Source organism: Anopheles stephensi, chromosome 2 (genome assembly GCF_013141755.1).
Source record: "Anopheles stephensi strain Indian chromosome 2, UCI_ANSTEP_V1.0, whole genome shotgun sequence".
Classification (NCBI taxonomy): Eukaryota; Metazoa; Arthropoda; class Insecta; order Diptera; family Culicidae; genus Anopheles; species Anopheles stephensi.
In genome coordinates, this window is record NC_050202.1 from 58,687,260 (window position 1) to 58,703,428 (window position 16,169).

At 45.1% G+C, this 16,169-nt stretch overlaps 3 protein-coding genes across 4 annotated transcripts; all 3 read left to right on the forward strand.

Moving 5' to 3' along the window:
• The first annotated feature begins 48 nt into the window (after positions 1-48).
• On the forward strand, positions 49-2,042 carry LOC118506396 (glutathione peroxidase-like). The gene is made up of 4 exons (XM_036043448.1): positions 49-194; positions 465-674; positions 840-955; positions 1,640-2,042. Exons 2-4 carry the CDS (start codon positions 476-478, stop codon positions 1,826-1,828), a joined length of 504 nt encoding a protein of 167 aa, XP_035899341.1. The 5' UTR covers positions 49-194; positions 465-475; the 3' UTR covers positions 1,829-2,042.
• A 1,631-nt stretch (positions 2,043-3,673) lies between these two features.
• LOC118506398 (mucin-5AC-like) lies at positions 3,674-7,782 on the forward strand. Of its 2 annotated transcripts, none has more exons than XM_036043449.1 (2): positions 3,674-3,992; positions 4,988-7,782. In XM_036043449.1, the coding sequence occupies exon 2, from the start codon at positions 4,989-4,991 to the stop codon at positions 7,623-7,625; it is 2,637 nt and encodes an 878-aa protein (XP_035899342.1). In that variant the 5' UTR covers positions 3,674-3,992; position 4,988; the 3' UTR covers positions 7,626-7,782. The 2 variants fall into 2 exon arrangements, with proteins under 2 accessions (XP_035899342.1, XP_035899343.1); XM_036043450.1 differs by having other exon boundaries at positions 3,674-3,944.
• Positions 7,783-13,712: 5,930 nt separating this feature from the next.
• On the forward strand, positions 13,713-15,827 carry LOC118506403. Its single transcript, XM_036043468.1, has 3 exons — positions 13,713-13,854; positions 15,047-15,169; positions 15,332-15,827. The coding sequence occupies exons 2-3, from the start codon at positions 15,059-15,061 to the stop codon at positions 15,557-15,559; spliced, it is 339 nt and encodes a 112-aa protein (XP_035899361.1). The 5' UTR covers positions 13,713-13,854; positions 15,047-15,058; the 3' UTR covers positions 15,560-15,827.
• The last annotated feature ends 342 nt before the right edge of the window (positions 15,828-16,169 follow it).

A 16,169-nucleotide genomic window follows, 5' to 3' on the forward strand; every position in this document is an offset into this window, starting at 1 on the left:
AAACTGGCCGATTTACATTATTCATCGGTCTAAGCCACACGATAAGGAAGACACCAAGAAACTAGCCTATTTAATCCACCAATGCACCCCAATCTATTACCAGTACAGCGGCGCTTCTGCACACGGGCGGATTAGTTAGCGCGGCACCGAGGTGTTAATTAAAATTCTTAAATTTTTTTGAAGCTTGACAAAAGGTAAAACGTTTTGAATAACAACTTTTTGCAAGTCGTGGTAATGGTGGCGGGAAGAAGGTGTTCGGAGAGTGTCGAACAACTTGAGCACACACCTGGTGGTTTACTCGTGTCGTGCTGGTGCCCCTTTAACCTCTTAACCGGTTCGCTAGCTTAAACGGTGCTGTGGAAGTGTTGCATGACGTTAAAAGGCGCACGTGCCTGTGAACTGTCTAGTGTGTTTGGTTGGAGTTTTATAACATTTAAAGAAGTAATTTTAAATAAATATTTCAGCTCCGAAAGCCATGCAATCGGCACCGGAAAAGGCAAAATCAATCTTCGAATTTACCGTCACGGATCTGAACGGTAACGAGGTGTCGCTCGACCGCTACCAGGGCACGGTGTGCCTGATCGTGAACTTCTCCACCAAGGATGCTGCGTTCGAGAAGGTGTTGGGTCTTCTCACGCCGCTCGTCCGCAAGTATCACAACGACACCCGAAAAGGTACGGCTCACATTTAGCTCGCCAAGACCCTTTTGCCGGGCATGATAAGCACTTCCAGGCCAATGTCAGCCTCTTTCCTAGGGTGGTGGCTCTATATTAAATCGCCATGAGTTTTTTTTTTTTCGTGTTTTTACTTCCATCCAAAAACGTGGCACCATACGACAGATTTGAACGTCCTCCTCTTCCCATGCTTCCAATTCGGCTCCAAAGAAACGGCGGACGAAATCGTACGGCAGTTCGAGTGCAGCGGTCCGGTCGGTGAGATTTTCGCCGAGATCGAGGTAAGCGAAGCCCGTACTTGGCATCCGCAACGGGTAGTGCCGACTGTGCGCGTATCAAATAAGGAAGAGGCTTACCCGTGTACCCCGGGCTGGCGCACGAAAGACTTCCCCCGAGCGTTCTTGGAGTGGAGAGATTTTCTCACAGCGATCGCATCCTTTGCCGGCCATTTTATAGTTGGTTGCGATCGCCCGTCAACGATTATCGTCGCACGAGCTTTTCATCTTAATTGATCTGGGTCACATAGCGAATCGTTTAAGGGCGACGGTGTCGCCATGCCCATCGCACGCGGCCGTGCCAGATGATTAATTGCTGACCTTCGTGGGGAATTTTTTTCACACTATTATCTAAACCTCAAGTTCGGCATCATCCACCAGTAGCAGTAGCAGCGACGAGATGAGCTGCAGTGGATTTATTTGGACTATGTGTGCGATGTGGCTCTTGTTTTTTATGCTCCAGCTCCAAGCATTCGTCTTGACTGGACAGTGATATGCATTGCCACCCTGCAATGGGCAATGGTGGCTGTAGAAAAAAATGCATAATAAATTGTGCGATTACATTTGGTAATGCATCCATTATTGGCGTTGGCAGAACGAGCGCAGCAGTTAATCACTTTCCTTGCGCACACACGTGCTCGGTTTCGGTTTCAGATTTAAAAATTTTCTTTTTTCGCCACCCCACACCAGGTGAACGGTTCGAAAGCACCGGGACTGTATAGGTATCTGAAGGCGAAAAAGCCGGGCAACTGTGGCGGATTCATCAACAGCAACTTTACCATCTTTCTTACCGACCGGCAAGGCGTACCGGTGGAACGGTTGAACGCTGGCATTCATCCTTACGCGCTCGAGGACATGGTCGAGAATTTGTTACGCTGAGCTGATGTTAGCTGACAAAGTTGAGAAAACGTCAAGCGATAGCTGCAAGCTTGTTTATGTTAGCGGAATGTTTTCTTTAGGAAAACCCGAAGAAAAGAAACGGTTTCTACGCGATGCTGGCTGTTAGTGGAAGGGTTTTTGTATTTGGAGATAAGCAAACGTTAAACGGTTGAACTGAAATAAAGTGTAACGTAAATATGTTCTAAGAATATAACTTTTTTATGAATTTTGAACATGTGTGTTATTAAACTTAGGTTAGTCATATGTCCTTGCCTAAGCACCAGAGGAACTGATCCCTTGAAGGTGAGAAAGCAACAAGACGAATAAATGTCGAGGCTACTGGCCTGCTCATGAAATAGCTATGGGCGATACTTAAAGATTAACAGAATTCCAGTACGCGCGCAGCAAAACAGGTTCAATGTTCTTGTTTGGATATTTCCGATACACATTCTTACACAGGTTTTATATATTTTTGTGTACCGAAACTAACCACCATGGAATTAATGTGCAAATTTATAAAAAATTTTTTTTTTATTTTTAAAGAACGGCCTGGCCGTATTGCTTATTATAATGTCTTAATATTGTTCAAAATAATTATTATAAAAAATATTTCATATATTCATATAGCTTATTACAAAAATAGAAGTAATGGTCAAAGCTCCGTTTTGCAACTCATAAGTAAAAATAGTCAGATGGTTTTTATGTATTTTTCTTAAATAATTGTAAACAATTATACAGTTTTCGGTGCGGTCCAGTGGTCGAGGCGACAGTGGCACTGGTCTTCACACGGCAGGACCGGGGTTCAAATCCTATCCAGATCGCCTCCCCCGTACGCAGAGCTGACTACTTTGCTGCGGGTAAATCAAGTCGCAGGAAGTCAGAAATGGCAGGCAGAAGAGACCTTCCGAGGTTGTAGTGCCAAGGAAGAAGAAGAAAAATTTGATATTTTTTGACGAAAATAAAACTATTACACAAACTTAAAGTGTTAATGATGCTTCCTCCAATGTTTTGCAATGGTTATGCTTAACAAAAGCAGTATCAAAAGCAGTAGTTTGGAAATCGCGTATTAAAATTAATCTTATTCTATTGCCCATTACTGTATATTGTTGTGGTGATAATTGCTTTGCTTTATCCATAAAGGACGGACTGGCCGTATTGCTTAAAACTAAATTACAAAAACAAAATACAATTCACATCGGTATGGAGACATTTCCTTCTAGAAAACGGTACGAGGGTGTTCTTCTCCTTTTCCCGGGTGAGTTCGGCCGAGGTGATAATCAGATCATTTATTTATTTATTTATTTATTTATTTATTAATCAGATCATTTAGATAGCATAAAAAAATTAAAAAAAATCATCATTTTGTTATCTTTGCCGAATAAAAACATCGAAAATATCCCACACGTGGACAACAATTCCACAAATGCAAGGTTGTAACCTGTCAATCGGGTTCCCGTACAGGAAGCACGGATGCGATAATAGTGGCTAGACGTCACCAGCCGCCGCTCGTAATTGGTGCACTGGATCACTGGGGGTTCCCCCCCAAGTGCACGCGACCTTGAACCATCCCTAAACGGTTGACGGGGTATCCAGCCATATCATCTCAGCTGGTGCGAAACTCCAAAATCCTTCCCGTTGTGATTCCAATCGGAATACGGTGGATTATGACACCAGCAGCGAGAAAGGGACTAAAGGGGTGTGTGAGGGGTTTGTGCAAGAGGAAGCCCGATATGAATACAAGATTGTTGATGACCACCCGATGCGCTTGCTGCCAAGTGCAAGTCCAAGTACAAAGCGGAGAGCGGTGGAAAAAAAAAACATGCCCCACACACGCACGCACAAGTTGCATCGCTGCTGTGGCTCCTTACAAGTCCGGTCTGAGGGCAGCCACTGGCAGTTGCGTCTTCCACCCGTGGCCACCGCGCGTAAGGATCGATGGTCGCGCGAAAGCCACTCGGAAGGAAATGGAAGGAAGTCTATAAAAAGCAGATCACTCGATCGAGTGCCTCAGTTCGGTTCGGTCACAGCGGTAGTGAAGTGAGATCACAGGTTCAGTCGGTGGTTGTGCGTAGCCTAAATCTAGTTGCTTGCAAAAGCGTGGTTGTAATAAGTTCATGTAAGTTTTTGCGGTCGACAAGAATTCTAAGGAGCAGCTAGTGTTGAAGTGAGTTTCAGTAGTTAGCAGATGATTAAGTGTAAATGTAGTAGAATGTGTTTTTTAAAATAGGTTTTTTTGTAAACAAGTGACAAAAATTGTGTTTTGAAAATTATTGTTAAATTTATTGTTTTAATTAATGATGATAATATCGTAAAGTTTCGTAAAGTTTCTTAATAAAAGTTAATAAAATATTAGCTTTTTAATTAATCATGAAAAGCCCAACAAGTTTTATAAAATATCTATGGCTTAGAAAAAAACTTACCAAAAGCCAATAACTTCCAAATTTTCAATTCCAAAATATTTAAAAATTCCAAATAAAATGTTAGTCCCTCAATCACGAACCTAATGCCTGCACGTGTCACTTGTTTCGAAGAAACCTGCTAGAACCAATTAACAACAACAGGATGACGGCCGGTAAAGATCACGGTCTGTGTGGTTTGAAATTGTTCCCTGTGGCCCAAAAAAAAAAACCAGTTCGGACACCATTTGCGGTGGGTGAAGATTGTTAATCTTCCTTAAATGCCACTAGGTCCCGTTGCCCAAAAAAACAAAAAGTAGCCAAGTGTCCAATTCAAATGTCATCTGCATTTTGGTGGCCCAACTAGTGCACTGTGGCATTATAAAAGCAAACAAGAACTAGAATTAATCCCTCGAAGGAACAGGTGCTGAGGTTCTATTTAGAATGTTGAATTCGAAAGCTTTGAGTGCTCTGAGTGCTTTGAGTGCCAAAATGCCAAATTAGTCCCCCACTACCGTTCAAGCTTTTATTAATTCCTTTGGGGACTCTGGGGATTACAACGTGCGATCGTGAGTCGTGCCGTGGACCACGTGGTTGCGTGGGCCATTAGCATCCGTTGCGTATCCGTCGCCATTGTTTGATCGCATTTCATATGCGTCGATCGTGACGCCCCTGGAATTACATGATCGAGTCGAGGCGCCACTTTCGAGTTTCGTCATACCACGATATCATTTACCACTGTACGCCCAACGTTTCTTCCCAGAATGCTCTTACAGGTGCTGGTGCCATGTCTGGCGCTGCTGCAGCTAAGCGCCGCAGGCTACGTGACAGTTCCGCTGCACAGTCCCGCCAGTGTGACGTATGTGAACCCGCAGCAGCACGTCGGATTATTGGCCGGTCCGGTCCGATATACATCTGGGGCACAGCAACCTACCGCCACCCTGGTTGAGGAACGCTCGGGAGCAGTATCGGTGACGCCAGGACCAGCCCCAACCTACTACTCCTACAACGTACAACCGCAACCCGTGTTCGGCAAGGATAGCTACACACCGGCCGTCCAGTATCATCACACCACGTACGGAAGTCCTTCGGTGCGTGTCTTCGAACCGAAATCGTTTGTCTACGGCTTCCAGGGTGCAAGCGTTCCAACGACTCACACCGTACAGTCCGTTCCTGTCTCAGTTTCCACGACCCAGTACCATCACACATCCGCACCCATCCCCGTGCCAGTGACTCCGGTTCCACAGCATCATCATGTCGCAGTACCCGTACCGACACCTGTCCCGGTGCACGTTCCCGTCCACGTCCCAGTTGCAGTCCCGGTAACGCCAACGTACACGAAAACCGTCACCACCGGTCCGACCTACATTCCGCCACAGGAGAAACAAATCCCGGTGGTGCGATCGCGCAAGTTTAAGGTGCGTCGTCCTGCCATCCAGAACCAGTTCTACGATATCGAGGAGCGTGTCATCATCCGTCCAGTTGGGTCTGCGTTGGTTGAGCTAGAGCAACCGATTTCGCAGACGGAAACACAGACCAAGACCACCAAAACGACGACCACGTTCGTGGAGAAACGTCCGGTGTACAGCACGCCAGCGCCTGAAGTTCACTTCTCGGAAGAAGGCGCCTATGGCACGCGCACCGTTGGCACTACGATCGTTGAGAAGCGTCCGGTGTACAGTACGCCAGCGCCTGAGGTTCACATCTCCCAAGAAGGATCCTATGGCACGCGTACCGTTGGCACTACGATCGTTGAGAAGCGTCCGGTGTATAGTACGCCAGCGCCTGAAGTTCACATCTCGGAAGAAGGCGGCTATGGCACGCGTACCGTCGGAAGGCCTCAGGTAGTTACACAAACTACCACGGTTTATACGGAACGACCTCCACTGAAGGGTGGCTACGATCGGATCGAGGTAGCTGCACAGTCCAAGAAGTTGGCTGCTTCCACCAGCAAGGCATCGGATGCGGAGTTTATCGACACGCAGCAAGTCAACACCCAGACGCAGAGACCTTACTTCACGCAGGGCCATGCCATCTACCATGGCCATCAGCAAACGGCCTTCGTTAATCCCTACGCAACACACCTTGCGCCCCATCCGTTCGTGTACCACCCAGCCAATGCCGGACATCTGCTGCACCATGTAGCGTACGTTGGTCAGCACTCCCCAGCGCTGGTAGCTACGCATCCTTCCACAGCAGCTCATCCTGCCTCGGTGTTCCACATTCCTTCGTCAACTCCACTGTACCCGGTAGCACCAGCCGTTGGAGCAGACTGCGATCATGATGGAAATGGAAAAGCTCCCGAATATCTTCCTCCCGCTGGGCAGACACCGTCCTCTACTACGCCATCCCAACCACCCGTAGCTACAACGACTCCGAAACCACCGACTAGCGTAACACCTGGCTCTTACCCAGCGGACGACATGCTAGACGATGAGTACGACGATTCGATCGTGATCGATGCTCGTAGCGGTGCGAACAACTACTCGGACTACTCATCCACCGATTCGGAATACGCAGACGCTACTGTAACGGCTGCCACCACCACTGCCAACACCCCAATCGTCTACCATCACGACAAGTACCGTGGTGCTGAGCAAACGCAGACACGACTCGGAGGATCGTCCTCGATCGAGGTAAGCTATGCCACACGTACCACACCAGCCAGTGACATCGTCGCGTTCGACCCATCCACCGCATCGGGTACGTTCGATTTTGGTCCATCGTACCGTGGTTCGTTCCCCACCACTACTTTCCCACCAAGTCCCACCACCATCCAACCACCAACCACGATCGGCTCCTCCAGCTCAACCTCCAGCAGCAGCAGCACCACTCCGCAGCGTTCCGTCACGGTTATCTCCTCGACTACGCCACGCACCGTCTCGGCGCGGTTCAGTGAAACGGATGCGTCCTCGACCCGCACATCGGACCAATCGGAATATTCGTCTCGCAGTACCTCCGGCATTACCTCGCAATCGGTCGTCGTTGGGCAGGGCCTGACACAGGAACAGATCCACGCTAATCAGGAACAATTTATCAAGCTCCTGTCCGAGCGGGATTCGATCGCGCAGGTTGGTTTCGGACCGAAGGGAGACACCTCGGGCACGTTGATCGATGCGTACGTTCGTAGCCGTGTGCTGTCCGCTACACCGGCACCCAGGGATTCGAAGGAAACTTCGCGCACCGTTAACATCCGGCGCATCGTTGTATCGCGTCCCGTCGAAACGGAACAGGAGGTTGAGGTGCGCGAACAGTCGTATGCGACCACCATTGCTCCGCCGTCGTACGAGCACAAGCGTGATGTTAGCGAAGTTACGCCAGCGGAGGGTGCTGAGCGTCAGCTGCCACCGGTGTACGTCAACGCTAAGCCGCCAGCATTCGCCAATGATCGAGATCAGTAGATTAAGGGAAGTACGATTAATTCCTAAATTCCACACGAGGCAATACCAATCCATTCTCTTAACCGCATGAAACGAAACAGACGGTTCTACCGGTTATGTGCTGCTTTTGTTATACCTATCGATTTGTTCAGTATGTTTTAAATAAATATTTATTTTAATAAAAAAAGTAATTGAATTTTATTTACTACCCTGTGTACCAGCTCCTTTGGTAAGATCATTATTAATGGTGAGAGTAATATAAAAATCTGATTAAAATTGAGAAAATTTTATAATCCTTAGCCAACCATAATCCTTAGCCATAAGATATCACAGCTTGTAGTTAACAAAATTTTGCAAAATAAATCATACAGGATCACTCGATCATAAAACTGATCGTATAGAATCACCTCAAACAAGTTTTATTCTTGAATTAAATTTAACAATATTTTTAAGCTTTTCTTTAAACCATTTTTAAAAAAGTCTTAAGAAATCATTTTAAATAATTAATATAATTAAATTATTTCATTGTCAATACGGCGTCAAGCCGTCTAACTAGAAATATAAATAAATAAAATAAATAAATTATTTCATTGAATCTGATTTTGATGACAGGTTTCAGGTTTCGATGAATTCCGATATCGAACCTTGTACATTATTTAGTACATTGTAATGATAATTCTATCAAAACTTCAGTTGATTACAAATGTTGGCTCCAGAACATTCCACGCACTACACGGCAAACGATTTCACGCCCCAAGCAGACCGTCCACAAGCAGCGAAAGAATCAGGTCAAACGGATACTTCCGAAGATGCAGACGAAATGTCACGACGGACCAGTTTGGGCAGGCAAGATGTGACCGATCCGTTGCACTAGATCGCTTAAATGTGATCCACTCCGGGACATCGCCGACACGGGATGAAGGATACAGAATAACAAAAAGCTTAAATAAACCAGAGCAAAACATAACAATATCAAGCTGGAAGCGAACTCATCGTCCTAGACCTTTTCGGATGCGTGGCCCTTCCGAAGTGAGGTGCGTGCTGCGCTCAACAATGCACGTGCTCATTACACCCTGCACAACGCCTTGAAGAGCGGGATGGGAAGACATAAATGGCACTGGAGGTTGAAATTATTTTAAAGACATGAATTATTAAAATGGGTTTTAATATCTATCGTTAAAAAATTCTATCACTTCTATCATGTATCATATGTTATTACAATTTCGTTGACCGGAACTTACTCTGTCAGCCAGTCCATGTAATCCTATTAACTATATCACCCCTAGTGGCATACATGGCAGTCCAGTTTGATTCACCATCTCAAGGATGCGCGATGGATTTAAAGTTCACCCGTCCCATTTTGGAAGTGCATCGGGATGGGATCAGGGCATACGTGTGCCACGCCACACTGTAATCGATAAATGCGATCGAGTTGCATTTTTTTCTTCTCGCACTGCCTTTGTGTGGAATGCTCCATATAAAATATCCCAGGAGGAAACTCGAGCAAACGTCTGGCTCGCTAGTGTTGGTCCAAGTCACGCGACTTCTCGCACATCATAAGCCATCCCCCTCAAAACCCACACCGGGATGACTCTAAGCCTGAGGAGCAAGTAACCTTTCGGGATTCTTTGGCCGAAGGTCGTTCGGGCCGTTCCATAAGGTGGAGCTCTCGGTGCAGCGCTAAAGTAGCTCGGATGGAGAAGAGAGTACGATGCAAGCCCAGCGCGGCATAGAAGATGCACGGCCAGCACTGATCTTCTAGCCCGTGCAAAGTGAAAGGAAACAAGGACGCCCAAAGACGCGAGATTCCTCTTCCGCGTTTGTGTGTTGGCGCTACCGCCTTTTTGCTCCAGTAAACGAGCTCCAACAGGTTTCTCCGGACCGAACGGAGGCAGCCGTGAAAGTGAAAGCTTGGCGTTATGTTTACCCGTAGTGTGACATCCAAAGCTACTTGACATTGACCTTCAAGCCGAGCGATACTCTTGCGCATTGGTTCGATAGCGCGGGGTTTGTCTATAGATTATCCAGGATTATGGAGAGCAAACAAAACAAGTATTGCAGCGTGAATCCCAATTACTCACCGATCGTAATAGGATGCAAACCATGTTCAAAATTAATTGACGGTGTGTTACTTCAATCACGTGTTTAATAGGGATTGTTTCTCATTTTTTTACTACATTTAAGCCATTATAACGCTTCAGATATATTTTTGTTTTGTGTATTAACTTCTGGAACAATCCATCGTTTATTATGTTAGTTGTAACATTTATGCATTTTACAACAGGAAGGGTAGTCCAGAGATTTTTATGCTTCCCCGTATATGTTTGATAACGTGCTGAAGTTTTTTGAGGGTTTTTTATATATTTTTTTCTAGAATCTCATAGTTCTTTTATTTTTTTTTGTTCATAAAGGACGGCCTGGCCGTATTGCTAGTTCTTTTAAATTAAAATAAAAATAAAAATTACAGTAATTGCATAAAAATCTTGATGCAGTAAACAGATACGAATAGAATTGTACTTTTATTTATTATTTTTATATTTCTTTTATTAGTCAGAAAATTCATTCTTTTAACGAATCTTCGAACTTTTAAAATGAACTTGCTTTTTTGATCGCTCTAAATTATGTTTTTTTTATATGTTATTTATTTAATTGTACTTCTTATATCTTATTTTTTAAATTATTATAGTTTAAAAATAAAAAAAACCCAATCAAAGTGGGAGAAACAAATCAAAACTGATTCTATTTTCCAATCGACAATATCTTTATTAAAATATTTATTAAACTACTTCCATATTCCGGAAAACCCGTACGACATTTATCACTCGATAAAACTATCGGTGTCGCATTTTTGTGCATGTTACTGTTTGCTAACCGATTAAAAATCGTGACCGCTAGTGCTACCGTTGTGGCGGTGGGTAGCAGCATGGTGGTTAAATGTTCGCGCAAATGGACAAAATTAAGAATTTTGGTTTTTAGTTTGAGATTTTCTTGGAAATGATACAAGAAATTCTGATTTTTATATTAGAATGAAGTGATTGAAATCAACATTCTAACAAACAAATCAATACAAAAGTGTTGATTTTAAAGATGTTTTTAAAAATATATTTATTTTCAGCACAAGGCACGCAGCAAATTCAACAATAGTTTACTTTCTTTCGATAAAATAAGGATAAGAATTTTTTTTTCATAATTGTGAGATTATGCTAAACTGTTCTTCAACAATGTTATTCAACTCATATCTAATGTACGGTCACCCGATTAAATAATCACAAAAATGCACCTAAAGTAGATGTATGCAAGGTTATGGCATTGATCGATGTAGATCGAGGCTACAACATTGCCCTAATAGAGTAGAGCTTTGATATGTACAGTGTCGCACTTCCAATCTAGGATATCCACAGTAAACAACAACAACTGTCCTTATTGCGCCAATAATCAAATAAGATGCTATAGACAGGTGCTATCTTGTCATGCACCTTAATGTGCGATATGTTAAGTGTATTGGTATCATTTGATCCTCAAGATTACAAGCCTCTCCTTTTAGAATGAAAAAATCTCTTGAAATGTCAATTCTATTAATATTCGAAAATATTTATTTGTTCTTAATTAAAGAGTGCTATAATGATTTTCCACTATTTTATAAACTGATGTAAATCATCAACAAACATACGAAATTCTAAAAATATCTCCGCGAACAGGTTAAAGGTGACCCGTCAACGTACTTCCACGCACTGCGACGCACGTGACGGAATGAGTAATAAACGTTTTTAACGGTAAATTTCGTGCCCAAACCGTACGGCACTTCGTGTGGGTTTCCTTCGATTCGTTAACTCCCCACCCCAGTTGGGGTAATCGACATGTAAAACATCAGCGGCAACAAAAAGTGAAAGGAACCGACAAGGAAGTAACCTGCTACCAGTGTATGCTTCAACCTGATAACCGCACGCGCGCGTGTGTGTGGAGCAAGGGGAGCAAAAACATAGTATCCACCCTCCGTCGACCGTTTTTTTTCTTTGTAGGGGTGTAGGGGTGCTTTGCAACGCGAACCTACGCGAACGCTCGAGCGATCGTGCACGAGTGCTGCGACCTGAACTCAACACACAATTCGTCTGACCTCGGTAATGATCTTTAGTGCACGTTGGCACGAGGATCGAGCAGTGGTGCGATCGCGAAGGAAGGAAAGAATCGTAGCATGATGATTAAGCCGGGTTCACTTTCAATTCTCTTGTGGATGCTGTGCGAGCACAAGTTGGTCGACCGACCCTGGTTTGATGCGACGCGATTGCCCGAAGGCTTCCGAAGCCCTGTAAGGGTGACAGTCTGGTACTGAGTGAGCGGAACTGAAGCCGGCTGAACCGTACGGTACAGCCATAAATACTGTTCTTCGGCCGGGCTGGCCGTTGTTTGCCAAAGCGGCTGTCCTTGGATGACGTTGCCCTCCCGCTCGGATCGATTGCGGTTGGCCATTGGTTAGGGTTGGCTTATTTTGCTCTCGTTTCCGATCGGACGGTTCAATTTGCAGTTTCGGTCAATGATCTCGAAGCATTTCCTACATGTGGTTGAAGCAGCAGTAAAAAAAGGCTTAGTTAATTAGATTCAGATAAGATTGATAATAATCGTAATCAATTTGCAATGAATATCCATGAAATTATTATAATTATTAGTATATTTTTGAATTTTGTTTATTGAATTTATTTTATGAAGTTCAGGTCTAGGTTTTATTTTCAAGTTTTACTAGTCTTTATTTTGTTATGTAGACAATTTATTCAGGCTGACTGATTCGGTAAATAAATAAGTAAATGAATAGTCTAAAAAATCATTAAGCAATAAATTAATAAATTAATAAAAATAAAAGCAAATGAAAAATTATTTAAATAATTATATAAATAAATACATAAATTAATAAACAAATAAATAAATAAATGAACAAATAAATGTATAAATAAGTAAATAAATAAAGAAATAAACAATATAAATGTTAATGATTTTGAAATAACATTTCTTAGTAAAAGCATTGAGCGACTGAAAAACATTTTTTCCTAGAAGGTAATAATATTTCGAATATAATTATAATAATTCAATTCTACACTCGATCGATAGATTACATGCGTGAATTAACAGAAATATTAAGCAAAAACGTGCTTCGCATTAAGCCATCAAACATTGTCCACCTTCAACGTTGTACGTGACGCATCCTTGCCAATGATAAATGACGCAAATTCCGATCGCTGTGACATGGCGTGCTTTAACCGAAACCAACAAACCGTGGCCTAATCTGCTTTCCCATCGATACTACTACAAAATACGCAAATACGGTAACATCTGCTTGCCCACCATCGTGCCATCCCAGCTGTCGATAGCGACACAATAATTACAGTCACGTTTGTTGACGCGTTGATCGCGTGGGTAACTTTGAGTTGTTGAACACCGATCGACAACGCTCCGTACGATTATACTTTCTTGCACAACCTACCCGTACCCGTAACCTTGATCTTCAAATTGTGCTGCGGTAAACAACCTGCGGCATGCTCCAAACGCTTCCGGTTTCGTACTGTTAGAGGTGGGAAACGAGCACCCTGCAGTGGTCGGGTTTGGCTCCACAAACAAGCAGCGCAAAAAAAACCCTCACAATCTTTGAACTTCAAAAAAGGTGACCCTATCCGGTCGGACCTGGAAGAGAGGCGATCGCAGGCACAGACAAATTTTTATCGATTGTTCCTTGACTCGGTAAGGAAGTTTGCGTTCGGCGAACACCGACCGACAGCCCTCCATACCACACGTCCTACGTGCCTGGCCTCGCGCTAGTGTCGCTGGATCGGTCGGCGGGATCGCAGCCGAGAGTCACGTGCGCGGTCTATATCCCTTCCATCGCGAGGATCGCAGGACCGATCGTTCGCGAAGGCGCATACCCGTCGCTATCGAGGGCTCTCCTATCGGTCCTACAAACACACACACACGCCGTATCGGCGCTCTTGCTCACCCACCTATAGCCGATGACGGTCGTCTCGTTTGGCGCGTGCAGCGCGTTACGATAGCGATAGTGCGCACTTGGTCGCGGGCTAGTGGGAAGGATGCCGCTCGCCTCCTTGACGGTGGCGCCCACCGTTTAACCAGCGTGCCAGCTATCGATATATAAGAACCCGACCCGTTTTCTAGCACGACAGTTTAGTGTGAGCTTCCAAGTTACAGTCGTTCAACCGCACCGCCGACAACCGTTGCGTCTTTTCGCGCCGAAGCAAAGCCAACCAAGGTAAGAAGATGGCCTGTGTGTGTGTGTGTGACTGTGTGTTCATGGTGTCTTTTTGGGGCCAGTCCATGTGCGTGTGAAAAATAATAATTCCGAGACAAACAAACCCAATTGCGCGGAATTATGAAAGCGCCGTCCATGATCGGTGGGATAGAACGAAAGACTTCAACGATGCGTCAAGTGATGAAAGATCGCGGGACGATGGTTGGTTTTTAATGGTGCTTTAATACTTCACGTTACGATTGTTGCTGTGTGGTGTTGTGCCAGTGCGAGAACTATTTGCTGGTGCCAGAACAACAGAAGACGAAACGGAAAGTGATCTGCGCCACGGTACGATGCACTTGATCGTTACTGCTTCTATTTTCTCACCGTCGTTAGCTGACGGAAGATCTAGAGCTGCAGAAGAACTAGAACTCCGGTGCTGTGAAGTGTGTTGTGATCAGCGTCCACCCTCGAGCTCCGGTGGCCTTGACCACGGATGCAATTACAATAAACGTGTCGGAAAAGGGCGCCAACGCCGGAAGGTGATCCACCGTGCTCAGCGAAGAATGTGGTTGCAAAAATGCTGCCGAGAAGGTTTCCGTGTGGCTAGTTCTTGCCAAACGTGCATCTATTCCGCGGGGCGATGTGATGCAGCTACGTTCAGCGTAACGTTTACAACGTTGACAACGAACGATTGGGTTGGGTGTAGCGGATTGCGCAACATCGGTCCGTTGCATCGCGGCGCACTGTCTAACTAAGGTTAACTATGCTCCCAGAGTGTGTGTTACATAAAGTGAAGCTTGGTTTTTTTTCTTTACCCTCAAACTGCAATTTCTACGCCTGGACTTCTGGTCTGTCCGGGCCCGTTGACCAACGGTTTGGCATGCAGTTGCGTTTTCAAATCCCGACAAACAACACATTGCAGCGCACCAGGTTGCATCGGGTGCACAGATTTGGGGGGGGGGGGGGGCTCTTACGTCACCCGGTGGTGGGGTGCGAGACGCGGATCATGATAAGTCCCAGTCTCCGCACGCACATGGGAGATGGTCAATAAATTTCGACGACGACGACGACGACGACGAAAGTGAAACTAATCTCAGCCGGTCTTGGCAGCAGGTTTTGTGCGTTTCGTTTAATGTTCTTTCTTCTTGCTTCTCTCTCTCTCTCCCCAACCCACTTCCCCCGGTTTTTCCCCCCGTCCGTGTGTAAGCAGCTAATTTTCAACATGAACCGCATCATCATCGCTCTGACTGCCGTGTTGGCGTGTGCCTCGGCCCAAGTCTTCCTGAATCAACCGATCCCGCTCGCGCTGCATCAACCGGCTCCAGTTCGAGAGGTAAGTGCTCCGGTTAGCCACCCTCCGCGGTACATTACATCATGGCTTGAAGCGTGCCAACCGGGAGCATGCATATCAATAAGGGCACTCTTTTTTTCTTTCTTTCTCTGTCCATGCGTGTCAACTATTTTCTCGGTCTGTTTTTTTCTTCCTCTGCCATAGGCTTCCCTGGCCCATCCGGCGGTGGTTGAGAATGCGCTGCACGAGTCCCAGTATCCGGATCAGTTCCGTAACAATTTCTACAAAAATCCGCACATTGCCGATGCGCTTGCCAAGCAGTCGTGGTTCGGCGATAAGGAGATGCCCGTCTTTGAGCGTGAAGCCGACAAGATCCCGCGCGATCGTATTGTGAAGATCTTCAAGAATGCTGGCTTTGTGCGTCGGCGTTAAGCGGAACCAACGATGAACGACTCCGTGATCAGTTCAATGATTACTGGATGACGAGTAGCCCCCCCCCCCCCCGTGTATCCGGAACACCCCCCCATCCTACTGATAGCTTATGCTCAACTTGCCAGCCCAACCTAGTTTCTGTGCATTCCGGGGAGAAACAACTTCTCATTTCCATCGCGAATGCTTGTGATGTTCGTGTCTATATTGTCATGTGTACATAGTCGTTAATTTATTGTGCCAATAAATTATTTATTATGAAATCGGTGAACGTTTTGTTATCTTATTGGGAAAGTATCGTATCACATTACGATAATAAATAAATTACAAACTGAAACGGGAATTCTTTCAATTCGACCTTCAAAGGACTGTTAGCATAATCGAATACTGGGAACTGTTCAGTAGATTTCCCGTAGACGATTTGATACTTCAAATTTGACAGTTGATTGTGTCTTAATATAAGATACTGCAAGAAGCAAACTCAGTTATGCAGTGTTCCAAACCCCGGAGGTCTTGCCATGACAAGAATCGTTCTCAGCACTTGTTGACTTAGCTTACCAGATGCTGGATGATCAGTCATACGTAAGGCGAAGCAGTCCAACAATTACAAACA